General features: G+C 48.1%; 1 protein-coding gene across 1 annotated transcript; it reads right to left on the reverse strand.

Annotated features, from left to right (window-relative positions):
- Positions 1 to 596: 596 nt before the first annotated feature.
- hspa9 (heat shock protein 9) lies at positions 597 to 9439 on the reverse strand. The gene is made up of 16 exons (XM_076013643.1): positions 9173 to 9439; positions 7985 to 8043; positions 7747 to 7834; positions 7090 to 7271; positions 6808 to 6932; positions 6475 to 6548; positions 6032 to 6138; positions 5789 to 5951; positions 5473 to 5565; positions 5105 to 5314; positions 4078 to 4305; positions 3493 to 3715; positions 2719 to 2813; positions 2539 to 2631; positions 2239 to 2379; positions 597 to 1734 (listed from the first exon to the last, which is right to left on the reverse strand). The coding sequence occupies exons 1-16, from the start codon at positions 9254 to 9256 to the stop codon at positions 1630 to 1632; spliced, it is 2070 nt and encodes a 689-aa protein (XP_075869758.1). The 5' UTR covers positions 9257 to 9439; the 3' UTR covers positions 597 to 1629.
- Positions 9440 to 14512: the final 5073 nt, after the last annotated feature.

Below are 14512 nucleotides of genomic sequence, written 5' to 3' on the forward strand. Positions count from 1 at the left end.
TAGACTCTGTTATTGAAACACCAGGCCCTGCTTATTATTAAACCCTGAGAAATATACAGCCTGTTGGGAACTTCCCCTCATGGCAATGTTTTCTGGTAATGCAGCCATACTGTGTATCATCTCGCATCAAGCAATGCATTAGCAAGCTCTCACACTCGTCTGAGATCATGCCATCCACTCCTCTGGCGCTCTTCTTCATCCTCTCTTCAGAATGTGTGTGTGTGAAGATGAAGGTTTGCAGAGATTCTTCCCGCTAACTTACTGGAAACAGCTTCCATTGTTTCTGTGCTTCATCGCAAGTTGTTTCTGCAGAGTTGTGAATTACGATGTCCCCACCCTTCAATAAAGGCTTGTCATCACTCTGTGAATGTGGCTGTATTGTCCTACTACACAATAATAAAAGCAGTGATCCAGCGTCACAGGAAGGAAATAAGGTGAGAAATGATCAGCAAGGTACAAAGTAGCAAACTTCTTGAAGAGACATTGAAGGTCCATCAGTCTCCCTGGAGACTTCCAGGTAACCCCCCCCAACAGGTAATAAAGCAGTGAAGAACTTGATATGACTCCAGCCTATGAAGAACAACACCACATCAAACCATATTTGAGGCTTTTATTAGAAAAAAACTGCAATATTTATTGCGCCCATTCACTTTCCACTTGAGCGATACAGTCACACCCCTCCACCCCAAAGAGCCACAACACAAACAGCCGCTGGCCCCTGTTGCAAGAGCCTCTCTTCACTGAGCCACCCTGAAGAAGCAACAGCCACACCATGGACAGCGTTGACCTGACTTCTCTTCAAAGGGGGAATGACAAAATCTGCTTTGTACTGCGCTGGTTTACACAGCCAGACAACTTTATTTATTTTTTACTAATGAAAGAAGAACTCATTAAAGGCCTTATTCCAATCATACATATATAAGAGCTTTAGTCTGCAAATTGTGTCAAAGGGGGCCGAGGATGATCTCCCCTCAACCTCCAGAGCTTCACTAACTCATCAAGAGGACATCCTGACCTTTGACCTGTGTCACTTCACTCCTTTCCATGTGATACAGACACACTGGAGAGGTTTCCATGGAGAACAGAGTGACGCATCGAGTCCTTAAAGCGCATCAAAAGGAAAAAGGAAAAGAAAAGTAAAGAAAAAGAACCGAGATGAGAAGATTTGACACAAATATATTTTTTTAAATATTGTACTTCAGTATAGCGTCGCCACCTCAAACACTCACTGCACTTCTGGGTGGCTGTTCATTGTTAAAACTGTACAATCTTGTGCGGTACAGTCGGACCTGCACCAGTGCTCAGTGTATCAACACAAACTAAATGATGAGAGAGACATAAACCCGCAGAGCAACACGCTGCCTTGAACACACAAACACACACACAACAACAACAAAAAAAATGAACTTGAAGTCAGAATGCAAGTGGGTTGTGTATAAAATAAAACACGCATGGCAATATTCTGAGACGATTAAATTACAAATGGGGTCGACTTGGTACTAGAGTATCTTACTGCCAAAACACAGTAGAATAATATCATGATGGAGAGAACGACTACGATTCAGCTGGCCAGGCTGCACTGCCACCCAGTGGCAGTCCTCTGACGTGACACCATGCAAGTTGAAAGCTCTACTGCTGGCCTTCCTTCTTCTCTCCCTCCGAGGAGCCGGAGCTGCTGCTGCCGCTGCTGCTGCTGCCGCCGCTGCCGCTGCTGCTCTCGCGATCTGCCGCCATCTACAGGACAGGAGAGCAAACAGTCAAGACGGGAGGTCCAACAAGACTTGATTTGGAGAATAAAAATCTCAACTGTTCTTCAAAAGTGAAATATGTCAGTTTTTTCTTACTGTACATGATAAATACGATACTGAATGGCTCCCTAATTAAACTGAGAAAAATGAAGAAAACGGGCTCTCGGTACCGGTATCGGCACAATACCTGACATCGGCACCAATACCCGATACCGGTACTGGTGCATCCCTGATTAAAAGTCATGTCTGTCAATATTAAACTTGTAAACCGTCTCACCGTCTCTACGACGTAAATATGTTGTTGTTTTTCTTCCTCGATCTATAAATATTTTTAGTTTATTTCTTTATTGCTTCTTAATTGATAGAATTTCTTTTCTTTGAACGATGCTGCTGCTGTAATTAAGCAACTTTCCCCAATGTGGGATGACTAAATCCCAATTCCGATCCCAACACCATGGCAACTGTCAGTGAGGTGAAGTCCACCTCCTACCTTCTTGTAGGCCATTTCAAAGAGCTTGAGGGACGACTGCTGCAGGGTGTTGGCCGCCTGTTTGATGTTCTCGCCTGTTTCCGAGTCCTTGTTGGCCAGAACCTCACGGACCTTGACGATCTCCTCCTTCAGCTTGGTGCACTGCAAGAGGACCAGGCAGAACTGCTTTGATGGTTGTCAGTTGTGACAACACAGGTGGGAAAAACCCAGGGGTTCTGCTTCAAGTGTGTGTCGTCTTCACGCTGTTCTTCTCAAGCAAGGACAAACTTCTGGAGCAAATCAAGATATCTGTGACCCTACCTCATCAGCTGGCAGCTGGTCTTTGAACTCCTCCATCTTGGACTCGGTGTCGTGCACGATGCCCTCGGCCATGTTCACAGCCTCCACACGGTCCTGCGTGCAACAAGGAAGGTCAGCTTGAAGCCACAGCGCAGCTGAAGTGGAAAACTGATTGGTGATGAAGATGATGCTGGTCCTCACCTTCCTCCTCCTGTCCTCCTCGGCATACTTCTCCGCGTTCTTCACCATGTTCTCGATATCGTCTTTACTGAGGCCTCCGGACGACTGGATCACAACTGCACGACAGCACGACATTCAAAATTCCAATTCAATTCCAAAGCAGCGATGCACCCACACCACTTTGTTTTGAACAGAACAGAGTACCTGGTACTCGCCAAAACCTAGAACTTCACAAGGCCACTACGCAGTATAGAATTACTCTGATTCAAATGTTTCCACAGATGTTCCATCATCTGAACAGCACTGCTCAGCATGTTGTTCTACAACAGACCGACTGTCACCAGGTTTACTGCAGTGCAAACACTCATTTCACCAAATTGTCATATACACACACATATACAAACTGGTATCGCAACATTTCTTAAAAGCTGAGTGCTCAACCGTGGTATCGGTACCGATACCCAATCACGATATCGGTACTGGTATCTGGCATCGTACCAATACACGATACCGTTATCGGTGCTGACGCCGGTATCAATACCCAATATTGATATCGGAGCAGATACTGATATCAATACCCGATATTGATATCGGTGCCAATATCAATATCGGGTATTGGTACAATAACCGATACCAAGTACAGATATTGATATTGTGTATCAGTGCCAATATCATTATCGGGTAATTGTACTAACATCAATATCGGTATCAATACCTGATAATTGATATCTGTACCGATATGTCCCTACTCCAAAGTCATGTGTGATGCCTGCTTGCAGAAGGCGGGCCACTCACTCTGCTGCTCTCGCCCGGTGCCCTTGTCCTTGGCGGAGACGTGCACGATGCCGTTGGCGTCGATGTCGAAGGTGACCTCGATCTGCGGGACGCCACGCGGGGCGGGAGGGACCCCCACCAGGGTGAACTGACCCAGCACCTTGTTGTCCGACGCCATCTCTCTCTCGCCCTGGCACACCTTGATCTCCACCTGAGTCTGTCCGTCCGCTGCCGTGGAAAACACCTGAGGGGGCGTTCAAGGACACCGTTAGACAACAGGGTTCCGGCACATTTACATGACCTCTTCATGGATTCCAGACTGAGACCTGACCCAGTAAAAATGCCCCAGATTCTAAGAGCAGACCCTTGAACAGGGGTCTGGAGACAGAGAGCAACCTCCAGGACTACTCCACCATCTGGTGCTGAGCAGAGCTTCTTCACCAGGGCCGGTGTCCACACCCACAGCAGGTCAGGCGTTGTCCATTCATCCTGTTCATTCTGGGAAGCAGCACCAGGACTTGGAAGAACCTCGTCCTCCATCCGTGACACAACCACCCACCCCTCCGCCCCCCTCCAGCCCGAGTGGGCTGCTTCTGGTTCCAGTACCTGGCTCTTCTTGGTGGGAATGGTGGTGTTCCTGTTGATGAGTTTGGTGAAGACTCCGCCCAGGGTCTCGATGCCCAGCGACAGGGGCGTCACGTCCAGCAGCAGCACGTCGGTGACGTCGCCCGCCAGCACGCCGCCCTGGATGGCGGCGCCGATGGCCACGGCCTCGTCCGGGTTCACAGACTTGCTGGGGGCGCGGCCAAACAGGTCCTGCACCGTCTGCTGGACCTGGAGGAGGAGCAAGGCGTCAAGTGCAGCAGCGACACAACCGCCCAACAACCACAACTTCTGACGCAACTTGTGTAGTTTCCCAAGTTGGGATCAATAAAGTACATCCATCCATCATCCATCTATATCTATCCATCATCCATCCATCTATATCTATCCATCATCCATCCATCCATCCATCATCTAGTTATCCATCATCCATCTATTTATCCATCCATCCATCCATCCATCTATATCTATCCATCATCCATCCATCCATCCATCATCTAGTTATCCATCCATCCATCTAAACTTGTGTTTGCTGTGCAACAGACAGTTTGTGTAGTGATTTTAAGGATCATTTTAGGATAATCAAGCGTCAAACAGATCTTATTTAGAAACAGAGCAGCATTGAAGATACTGTTGGAATATTGGTCAACCTTGATGGTGTGCAGAGACACTGGATGCTGCGGGGCCAAGACTAAATCACGACTAGAACTGCTGGCCCACCGCTATCATACCGCACATGCAGCGCTAATACTACAAATCCCAGAATGCTCTGCTGGTGTTCTGGCAGACTATTAATTATAACTGACTGTAATTTTCTCTCTTTAGCTGCTTTTTCTCGCCACTCCAAGGCTTGAACGGTTGCACCTTCATTGCAGGATATTATTATTAGTTCATTGGTTGATTGCTACTTGATTTTATTTTGAAATATATTGTCAGCCAATGGAAAAGGCCTACTGATGAAACGTACGTCATGTGAACAAGGGCTAGTTGTGCGTTCACGCTGTGAAGGTGCTCTTTGATTGGTCCGTACCTTGGGCATGCGGCTCATGCCTCCGACCAGCAGCACCTCTCCGATGTCTCCCTTGGACACCTCGGCGTCCTGCATGGCCTTCTGGCAGGGCGCCACCGTGCGGCGGATCAGGTCAGCCACGATGCCCTCGAACTGGGAGCGGGTCAGCTTCATGTTCAGGTGTTTGGGGCCCGAGGCGTCCATGGTCAGGTACGGCAGGTTGATGTCCGTCTGCACAGTCACCAGAGGCCAAGTCGGGTGAGCTCAGTGCCACAGACTCAATGAGGGGATGCACTGACACTGGGGTCTGTTGATAGGGTGAGGGCTGTGTGTGTGTGTGTGTGTGTGTGTGTGTGTGTGTGTGTGTGTGTGTGTGTGTGTGTGTGTACCTGCAGAGAGGAGGACAGCTCACACTTGGCCTTCTCAGCAGCTTCACGCACCCTCTGCAGGGCCATGTTGTCCTTGGTCAGGTCCACACCAGACTGACAGGAGACACCAGGAGAGACGTCAACACTCAAACACACTGACAGAGCATGGAGTCAACACAGAGAGAGAGAGAGAGGGGGGGGGGGGGCAGAGAGAGAGAGAGAGAGAGAGAGAGTGAGGCAGAGAGAGAGAGAGAGAGAGAGAGAGCTCGGGAAGGAGAGAGATAAGAGACAGACAGACAGACAGACCCCCCCCCCCACCACCACCACCACCACCCACCTCTCTCTTGAACTCCTTGACGATGTGTCTCAGCAGGTGCTGGTCGAAGTCCTCTCCTCCCAGGAAGGTGTCTCCATTGGTGGACTTGACCTCAAAGACGCCCTTCTGGATCTCCAGCACTGAGATGTCGAAGGTTCCTCCCCCCAGGTCGTACACTGCGATGCTGCAGACACACACACACGGGCTGGTCTCAGTCACACGGGTCACCTGACCGGGTCGGGTTGTCTTCCGGTCGCAACTCACATCTTGTCCTGGGTTTTCTCCAGACCGTAGGCCAGCGCGGCGGCCGTGGGCTCGTTGATGACCCGCAGAACGTTCAGCCCGGCGATCTGACCCGCGTCCTTGGTGGCCTGGCCGGACAACAGGAGACAGAAAAAATATTATATATTATCAGGCATGAATAACCACAATGTGTTGCTCCATCTGTGGAAAACATCTGGACCTTGCAGACCAGCTTTAGAGAAGAGGGTCAACATGGCAAAGACTTCTGGGAAAACACCGGACTCAACCAGAAATGAACAAACTTTCACAATAAAGGATTTTTTTAATCCAACATCTGGTTTCCCTCTGGGTGGGAGACCAGAACCACTGCCCCATCATGCAGTGTTTGGTGGTCCCATCCAGCACACAGAGCCACAGGGGGGAGGAAGGAGAGAGTGTGTGTGTGTGTGTGTGTGTGTGTGTACCTGTCTCTGAGAGTCGTTGAAGTACGCTGGCACTGTGACCACGGCATTCTTCACCTTGGTTCCCAGGTAGTTCTCTGCAACACACACACACAGCGCCCTCTAGTGTTTCACAAGAGATTCAACATCGTGCAGCTGTCATGAAATTTGCTTCCGAGTCCAGTTGCAGTGACGTCACTGGGTTTGGACTTTCTGACGCACTGCAATGTTGGATTGGAATTTTCACGACATGTTTTTATTGCTTTCTTCTCTCAGAACATCATGTCATGTATGAGTTGTGCTCTTCCAGGAGGAGCGGCTGATGGGGGTCCAGATACACAGCAGTATGAGACCTACCTGCAGTCTCCTTCATCTTCATCAGCACGAAGGCTCCAGACTGGCTGGGGGAGTACATCTTCCCATGAGCCTCCACCCAGGCGTCTCCGTTAGACGCTCGCACGATCTTGAACGGCACGTTCTTCCTGCCAGGAGAGAAGTCCAGGTGGAGGCCTTCAGAGGAGCCTGACTGGGTCACACTGCTCTGGACCTCTGTCTCCACCACAAGATGAAGAGCAGAACATCTGGAGAGCCAGTGCTGGTGCTACTGCAGTGTAGGTGTAGAGGTGCAGGTGTTCTTACAGGTCTTTCTGGACCTCGGCGTCGTCGTAGCGCCGCCCGATCAGCCTCTTGGTGGCGTACAGCGTGTTCTGAGGGTTGGTGACCGCCTGGCGCTTGGCCGGCATGCCCACCAGGCGCTCGCCGTCCGCAGTGAAGGCGATGACCGAGGGGGTGGTCCTGGCGCCCTCGGCGTTCTCCAACACCTGGCACACAGCAAGACCAGCCCAGTCCGTTCACTGATACAGTGGCAGAAAGAGCCTCACAACTCCTCCACTGAATGTGTGATGCTGATGCCAGTGACAGCTGCAGTGTGTAGGCCAGTTTATTCTAGTGGCTGGCAGAACCAGCGCCACCGACAGGCTCAGTGATGCATCAAGTATGCGGCAACCACATAGCTGTGTACGGTCAACCAGGACCTCTTGCAGTGGTTACACAGCACAGAGCTGCATAGAGCTGCATATCACTGCGTAACTACACCACTGGGTGGATGCTTCACCATCAGTGTGAAAAGGCCTTCAACTGAGGCCGAGACACTGCAGAGCCTCCAGGACCACTAAAGAGCATCCAATTCTATTGAATACAATCAATGACTTTGCAACAAATCCCCTGGAACCAACCAGCCAGTTGTCCAGTTGTCCAGTTGTCGTATGAACTGCAGCCGGCTGCATCCTCACTCACCTTGGCCTGTTTGCCGTCCATGACGGCCACGCAGGAGTTGGTGGTTCCCAGGTCAATGCCGATGACGGCCCCCTTCACAGCCTCCGACCTGCAACACACACACACACACACAATGAATGAAACGGAAAACAACAAACAAACTGCCATGGCAGCGCAGCTACAGATCAGTGACCTATGTTTCCTCCTGAAGCAATAATTCATTGGGTACCACCACCTGCAGTCAGTCACGGATACTCACGCATAGTCCCTCCTGGACAGAGTTCGCAGGGCGTCCTGTTGGAATCCGCTCCAGCACGCCTGTCAACACACCGCAAACACACCGTTGACATCACAGTGGCTTCAGGCGAGCTCACTCACATTATGACATTATTACATTCAAAACACATTTACAGCCATGCAAGCAGACTTGTGTTGGTACAGAGAGCCAACCAGTCACAAACCGCTGGCAAATGTTGCAACCACTCAGAGTTCCCAGTTCACCTCACACGCAGTGACCACATGGAAGAGAGAGGTCGCAGGCCCGGCATTGAACCTGCGACCTTCTCGAGGTGGGCAGGCGTGGGCAAACTATGGCCCGGGGGGCCAGATCTGGCCCGCCAAACTCGAGGAAACAATACTGAATGTCAGTCAGTCATAAAATGAAAGTATTTGCATTTCTCCAGTGTTTTCAGAGTCATTTCAATACAGAGCTACAGTAAATATCATGATTAGGTTGCAACACTTTAATTTTCAACTGAGATTAAACCACATACATGTTTTCTATACATCCCATGCTGTAATTACTCCTCCAACACTCCATCCATCTGCTGCTGCTCCAGCTCCTATGGTCACATTTTACAAACCAACAGTTTGCCCCGAACCTGCACTACACCCGAGGGGACACGCAGAATCTCAACTACTGAATGAATTGCATGATATGGTTGCAGCATGATGACAGGAAGTGCACGAGCCCTCAATGAAGGTCACGCAGTCATTCCGCGCGAGTCTTTTGCGCGACCCCCTAAAACACGCAGCACATCACGAACACAACACCTGCACCTAATTAACACACACGCAGGAAGTTACTTAATGGGAAACGCGCCGCACGAGAGCGGCGTCATATGATAGCCCAGAGATCGCTTCGCAACCTGGCTGATAATGACTGGGCGTCAAAACGACGAACCCCCATCGTTTGTTCTACTCAACTCAAAACACCCAACTTATATCTTGACGCCAAGCAAACCGCACCGTGCGGTTGTTGCGATGTCAGTCGTGACGATTGAAGCAAACTGGGCTCGGTGTGACACCTAGCATGCTAGGCTACTTGGCATCAGCCCAGCTTTCGTAACAACACGCCACGATCGCCAATCAAACTGGCTGTGTACGGCAGTTGTGTGGCTACGTGTGGGGGTAAAAAAATAAAAATAAAAATAAATGTTTTTCTTACCTTCTTGACCAAGGACGACACGCTTCGTGCGCAGCCTGCCGAGGTCGGCAGAGTCCTTGAAACGCTTTTAGCTACGCTCAACATTTTTAGGCAATAAACCGAGCAGACTTGCCAAATGAATGAATAAAGAGAGAGTTCGGAGCGTTACACAACGTCGACACAGTCACTTTAAACTGTCGAGCAATGACGAAAAGCCAAAGACGGCGAGTCGCTGGGCGTCTGTAGGCTGTCTGACCACGGCGCAGAATTAAAAGACCTGCGAAGTTGCTTCTGGAATTATCCAACACATGTTGCACCATGCACCGCCGAAGGACCCCTAAAACGGACGGCTCTGGTATTGCCTGTTGAATTTTCAACGGTTATATCGAAATTATTCTCTGAAAACAAAGCCCCCCCAAAAAAGATTTTTCCATTGTCAGAAATATACTTGAAGTATAACATTTCAGTTCTCTTAATGTAATTATTTTGAGGTTATTTTTGTATGTTTGTGATCCGGAACAGACAAGGGCAGTGGAAGGCAGTGGGCATGTGAAGGTCATGATGTAACAAGGCTACGCCGCTTTCCCCCCCCTCCTTTATTTAATGCTACGCCGGCTTTTACAACCTCTGGTTTCACGTGTGTTGCGTCATCGTGACGCCGTTAGTTAACACGGAAGCTAGTGGTAATTTTGAGTCATTTCACGTTATGAAGCTTTATATTTGTACCCACATTAAAAAAAATAATAATAATTCAATGAAAGAGATAAAACTGTAAAGACGGGAGCATGGCATTGGTCCGACCTCCTGTTAGTCCGACAGTCGGAGTAATGAGTACTGCAAGTTCTCATGATGAGTACTGTAAAATTAAAGTGATGGAAAACAGGACACATCACATCGAGTCACATCCAGTACATAGCAGCTGAAACTGGATACATTGTAATTGATTGTGATTGAACAATAGACTTTTTTTTTTTATGTTGATACGGTTGAAAGGAAAAATCAGCTTGAGACCATTGAAGAAACAAAAGAAATCAATTCAAATTTCAGAAATTAGATTTTGCCTTTTGCTTCTCTGACTTTTGTCTGTAATCTTTCTATGCTTTTTTTGTAATTTTTCAAATTCCCTCTTGGCAGCTTTCATCTCTCTTGTCATGAAGTTTGATGTTGCTCCTTGCCCCTCTCTGTAGTGTAGCGGATGCAACTACACAACTACAACTACACTGATGATATTGTCACTGTGGATGTTGTGAGGGTTGGGTTGAAGATCTGGTGAGAGTTCCATGGGAGTCGTCTCCATTGACTCAGGTGTGACCTTCATGCGTTCTTCCACAGCCCTGTGCTTTCTCTGTGCTTCCTCTGGTCTTGCCTCCGCTGTTGCCTCACACCCCCCCCCCCCCTCTCCTTCTCCTCTGATAACTATAAAATGTGAGAACAAATAAACTGGAATATCCCCATATCCACATTTGTAGGTTAAAGTGCATAAAATAAAATATTTTGTTTGTTTGTCTCTGAAAAATCCAAGTCAAATGTTCAAAAACCTTGTGATTTACGTAATGAGTGCAGTATTAGAGGAAGTGAGTTAATTGACAGACTCTTTATTTACAAATGCAGCCACAGATAAAGACAAAATCAATCTTGTATGGAAAATCATAATAAAAGGAGAATCATGGCGCCTATAATTAAATGGCATTGAATGGTGAGGTAGCCTTGATGGGACACCCCGACCACAGAGCCACGTACACCACTGGTGATGAGGTAGACCGTCAAATAATAAATAAATAAATCGGCATGTAGAAACAACCAATTACAACAACAGAATTCCCAGTGGCAGTGAGGATGGCGCTCAGGCATTCAGTGGCCTGATTGGCCAGGGGTCAAAGGTTAGCAGCGTCCTCCAAGGAGGGCAGGGGGGCAGCCAAGGATCTTCTGCCCCCTGCAGGGCTTTCTTTTTCAGACCACACTGCCGTGCAGTGTGCCGGCACTCTATGAACGGTCTGCAGCAGCTTGGCCTCCAGCTGGCCTGTCCTCAGCAGTCTCAGGAACCGGAGTCTCTGCTGACCACCGCTGACGTGTCGGTGGACCACGCTAGGTCGAGGAGCAGGGTCTCCAGCCTTCCTAACCCTTCCTCCTCCAGTCCATCACCATCTCCTCACTCCTACTGGTGTCCAGCAGGAGGTTGTCTGCTGAGCACCACACCCGCAGCCTCTGGACCTCCTCCCTGTGCGCCGTCTGGTCACCGCCGCTGGAGAGCCGAGATGAGATGAGGCCCACCTGGAAAATCATCGGAGCAAACGAGTCTGGACTGTAAAGTGCGTTCATGTTATAAGAGGATGAGTTACAGAGCACACAACTGAAATGGGAACGTGCGTGTTGCACACACAGCCTGCTTGTTGACATAAAGTGCGTCATGAAATTGCACCTTGATCAACGGTGTCTCTGATAAATGGCACAGAAGCCTTGTGAGTTGCACAAAAACCCAGCATGCTGAAAATAAAGAGTGCAGTAAAACTGCAACTGGATTGCACAGGGAAACACTTGCAAGATGCCCCACTCACCTCAGCCCATCTTGGGGGGCCCCCTTGTGGCCATGGGGTCCTAAGCATGGGTTCAGCTAGCCTCTGCTCTCTAGCACATGGCAGGAAACGACGATGAAATCCAGAGAAAATATAAGCACCTGTGGAGTTTGTTGTAGTTTGGGTCGGTGGCCAATGACGAGGATCCCCAGTCCTTCTCCCGGTGCCACAGGAGCCGCCTCCCACGCCAGGTCTCCGCCCACTCATCTCATCCAGCCGCCTACTCCACGTGACGGGGGATTGGAAGCACGAGGGCGGCACGTATCCTGTGCAGCTTGGAGCGCACGTGGTCAAAGTCGGGGATGTGCCGCTCCTCCTCCTCTGCGTTTCTCACCACCTCGTCGTAGATGCGTTTAATGGGCCTGGTGGGGTCGGCCAGCACCTCGTCGATCATCCTTTGAGTCAGGGAACTGGAGGTTATCACACGCGTGTCGTCTGCATGGCTGTGCTGCTGCGCGCTCAAGACACGGATGTCTGGGTCGTCCTCGTCGATGTCAAACGAGGCCGTTTGCAGATATGCTTTGCAGGTCTTCCGACAACAGCGCCAGTATATTTTTCCACCCTTCTGCTTGTTCTTGTTGTAACGGTACCCCTCGTAGATGAGGATTTTCCCTCCTCGATTGCCTGCCACGACGGATGCCATTACCCAAGCCTGAGTCAGTGTCTGATGCCAACCTGAAACCTCACTGAGGCCTGCATGCGTGCATGTAATAAAGTGCTGTAAACCCAAATAAGTCAGCGAAAACTCAAAACTTTAGAGGCAATCATTTCTCTCTAAAGTTTTGACTTTTCAAACTAAAAGTCAGATGTATACAGAACTCAAGACTTTTAGTTAATTGTAATTTTATATTATGGACTACGAAAGTGAAAAGTCAAATGTATTTCAAACTAAACTGTTTAGTAACATTACTTCTATATATCGATTTTTAGAACTTAAACTTTTGGGTTCCTTGTACTTTTTTTAAAAATTATTATTATACACCATTTATATAATTGAATCTAAAGACAACAGGAGAACTGGAGAAGCTTGCAGTGAATTGGATGGTGGCGATGGGCAATGGGCTGATGCTCCGATGCTGTGATGCTACACTAAGCAGGCTTCAGGTGGAGGTCGGTGGCACCAACAGGAAGCTGCAAAGAGTTGAAAGCATTTGTTCAATACTACAGTTAGATCACAGCTCATCAACGTGCCTGCACCACGTGTTATACAGATAAGCAGATACATTTATAGGATTTAATATTTACACCACAATACTGACATTTAAAATTGAAAGACTGAGGTGGCCACAGGTTCTGAAGTTCTGCTCGGCGGCAGGTGTTTGGATCAACTCGCTGTAGTTGTCCTGGCTACAGCCCAGATGTCAAAACCACGAAGTCATTTTGCACCTTTAATTCTTATTTTTCTCACAAACAAACGTGAGAACCTGGTAGTGGCGCTACCGGAAGGAGGCTACCCAACGTTCCAAGCCCGGCTGCGTTACCTGACATTTCTCGGTAAATAGGCTACAAAAACGGGACAAGAGCGAGTAGTACGCGACTTTAATTTTTTTTTAATTTACCGACAGGCAGTGGCGAGGGCAACATGCGAAATCACTTCCTGGTTTGAACATCCGCTGTAGCTAGGACAACTACAGACGCGAGTAAACAAAGGTAGCCGGTTGACTTACAGTAGCAAGCGAAGCACATTTTAGGCCTGATTAACAACTGGACAACTTCTAGATATAAAACAACAATAATAAAATAATAACATATTTACTTAACGCGGGAAAGTTTATTTTGCAACGAAAAAATAACGTAGTATCAACATATTTAAAAATAAAAATAAAATAACTATTGATATAAAGTTTGATATACTTACAGTTGGTGAAGCGAGACGATATTTCTGTTAGTTCTGCTTCAAACAAGAAATATTCTGGGTTCTTCCTTCCAGGCGAGTCGGAGGAATGGCCGCCATTAAAAGAAAAACATTTCAGAGAGCGACTTCTTCTTCTTCTTCTTGCCGTTTCCGGAAGACTAGAGGCCTTGTGGCACATTGCTGCCACCCACAGGTCAGACCTAAGACTGCATGTAGCTCCATCTTGTCAAGATAAATCCTACAGCAGCGATGGACTGCCGGATTGTGTTTCTGACTCGCCACACTTACATTCAGTCCTGGGTTTTGGACATTTCATGACATCTTAATAATATATTAGAAACGCTTATGAATGCGCCTTTGAGAAGGAGAGAGAGAGAGAGAGCAAGAGCTGCATGCTCGCATCAATGAAGGCGCTTGTCAGAAAGTAGCGATGACAGTTCAAACTAACTGGACGTCCCTTTGGTTCCGACCTCCTATTGGTCCGTTTTGTGGTCGATTTATTTCAGACTAATGGAAGGTCGGACTAATGGAAGGTCGGACTGATGGGCAGTTCCCATAAAGGTGCGGCCGGGTCAATGGAATTTGTAAGTGCCCGCCACAAGTCTTACACAGTATAAGTAGTACTTATAAACTATGTATAAAAGTAGACTGTAGGGAGCCCGGAAGTCCAGGAGTCTGAGTAGAGTCTAAAAAATACTTTAATATCCATTATGCTGTGTTTAATTAAGTTGTGCGTTACTTAATAAAAATGATGTTATATCACAGAGGTTTTCCGGAGCCTATCCCAGCTGTCATAGGGTGAAGGAAGAGTCCAGCCACCCTACACAGTTCATTATTATGACTTCATTGGCTTATTGTTATTTTATTTTTAAATGTATTATCAGCCCATGGAAAAAGATTACTATTATTATTATTATTATTATTATTATTATT

The sequence above is a fragment of the Nelusetta ayraudi genome, unplaced genomic scaffold (genome assembly GCF_046127955.1).
Source record: "Nelusetta ayraudi isolate G7.1 ecotype Tasmania unplaced genomic scaffold, CSIRO-AGI_Nayr_v1 ptg000153l, whole genome shotgun sequence".
NCBI lineage: Eukaryota > Metazoa > Chordata > Actinopteri > Tetraodontiformes > Monacanthidae > Nelusetta > Nelusetta ayraudi.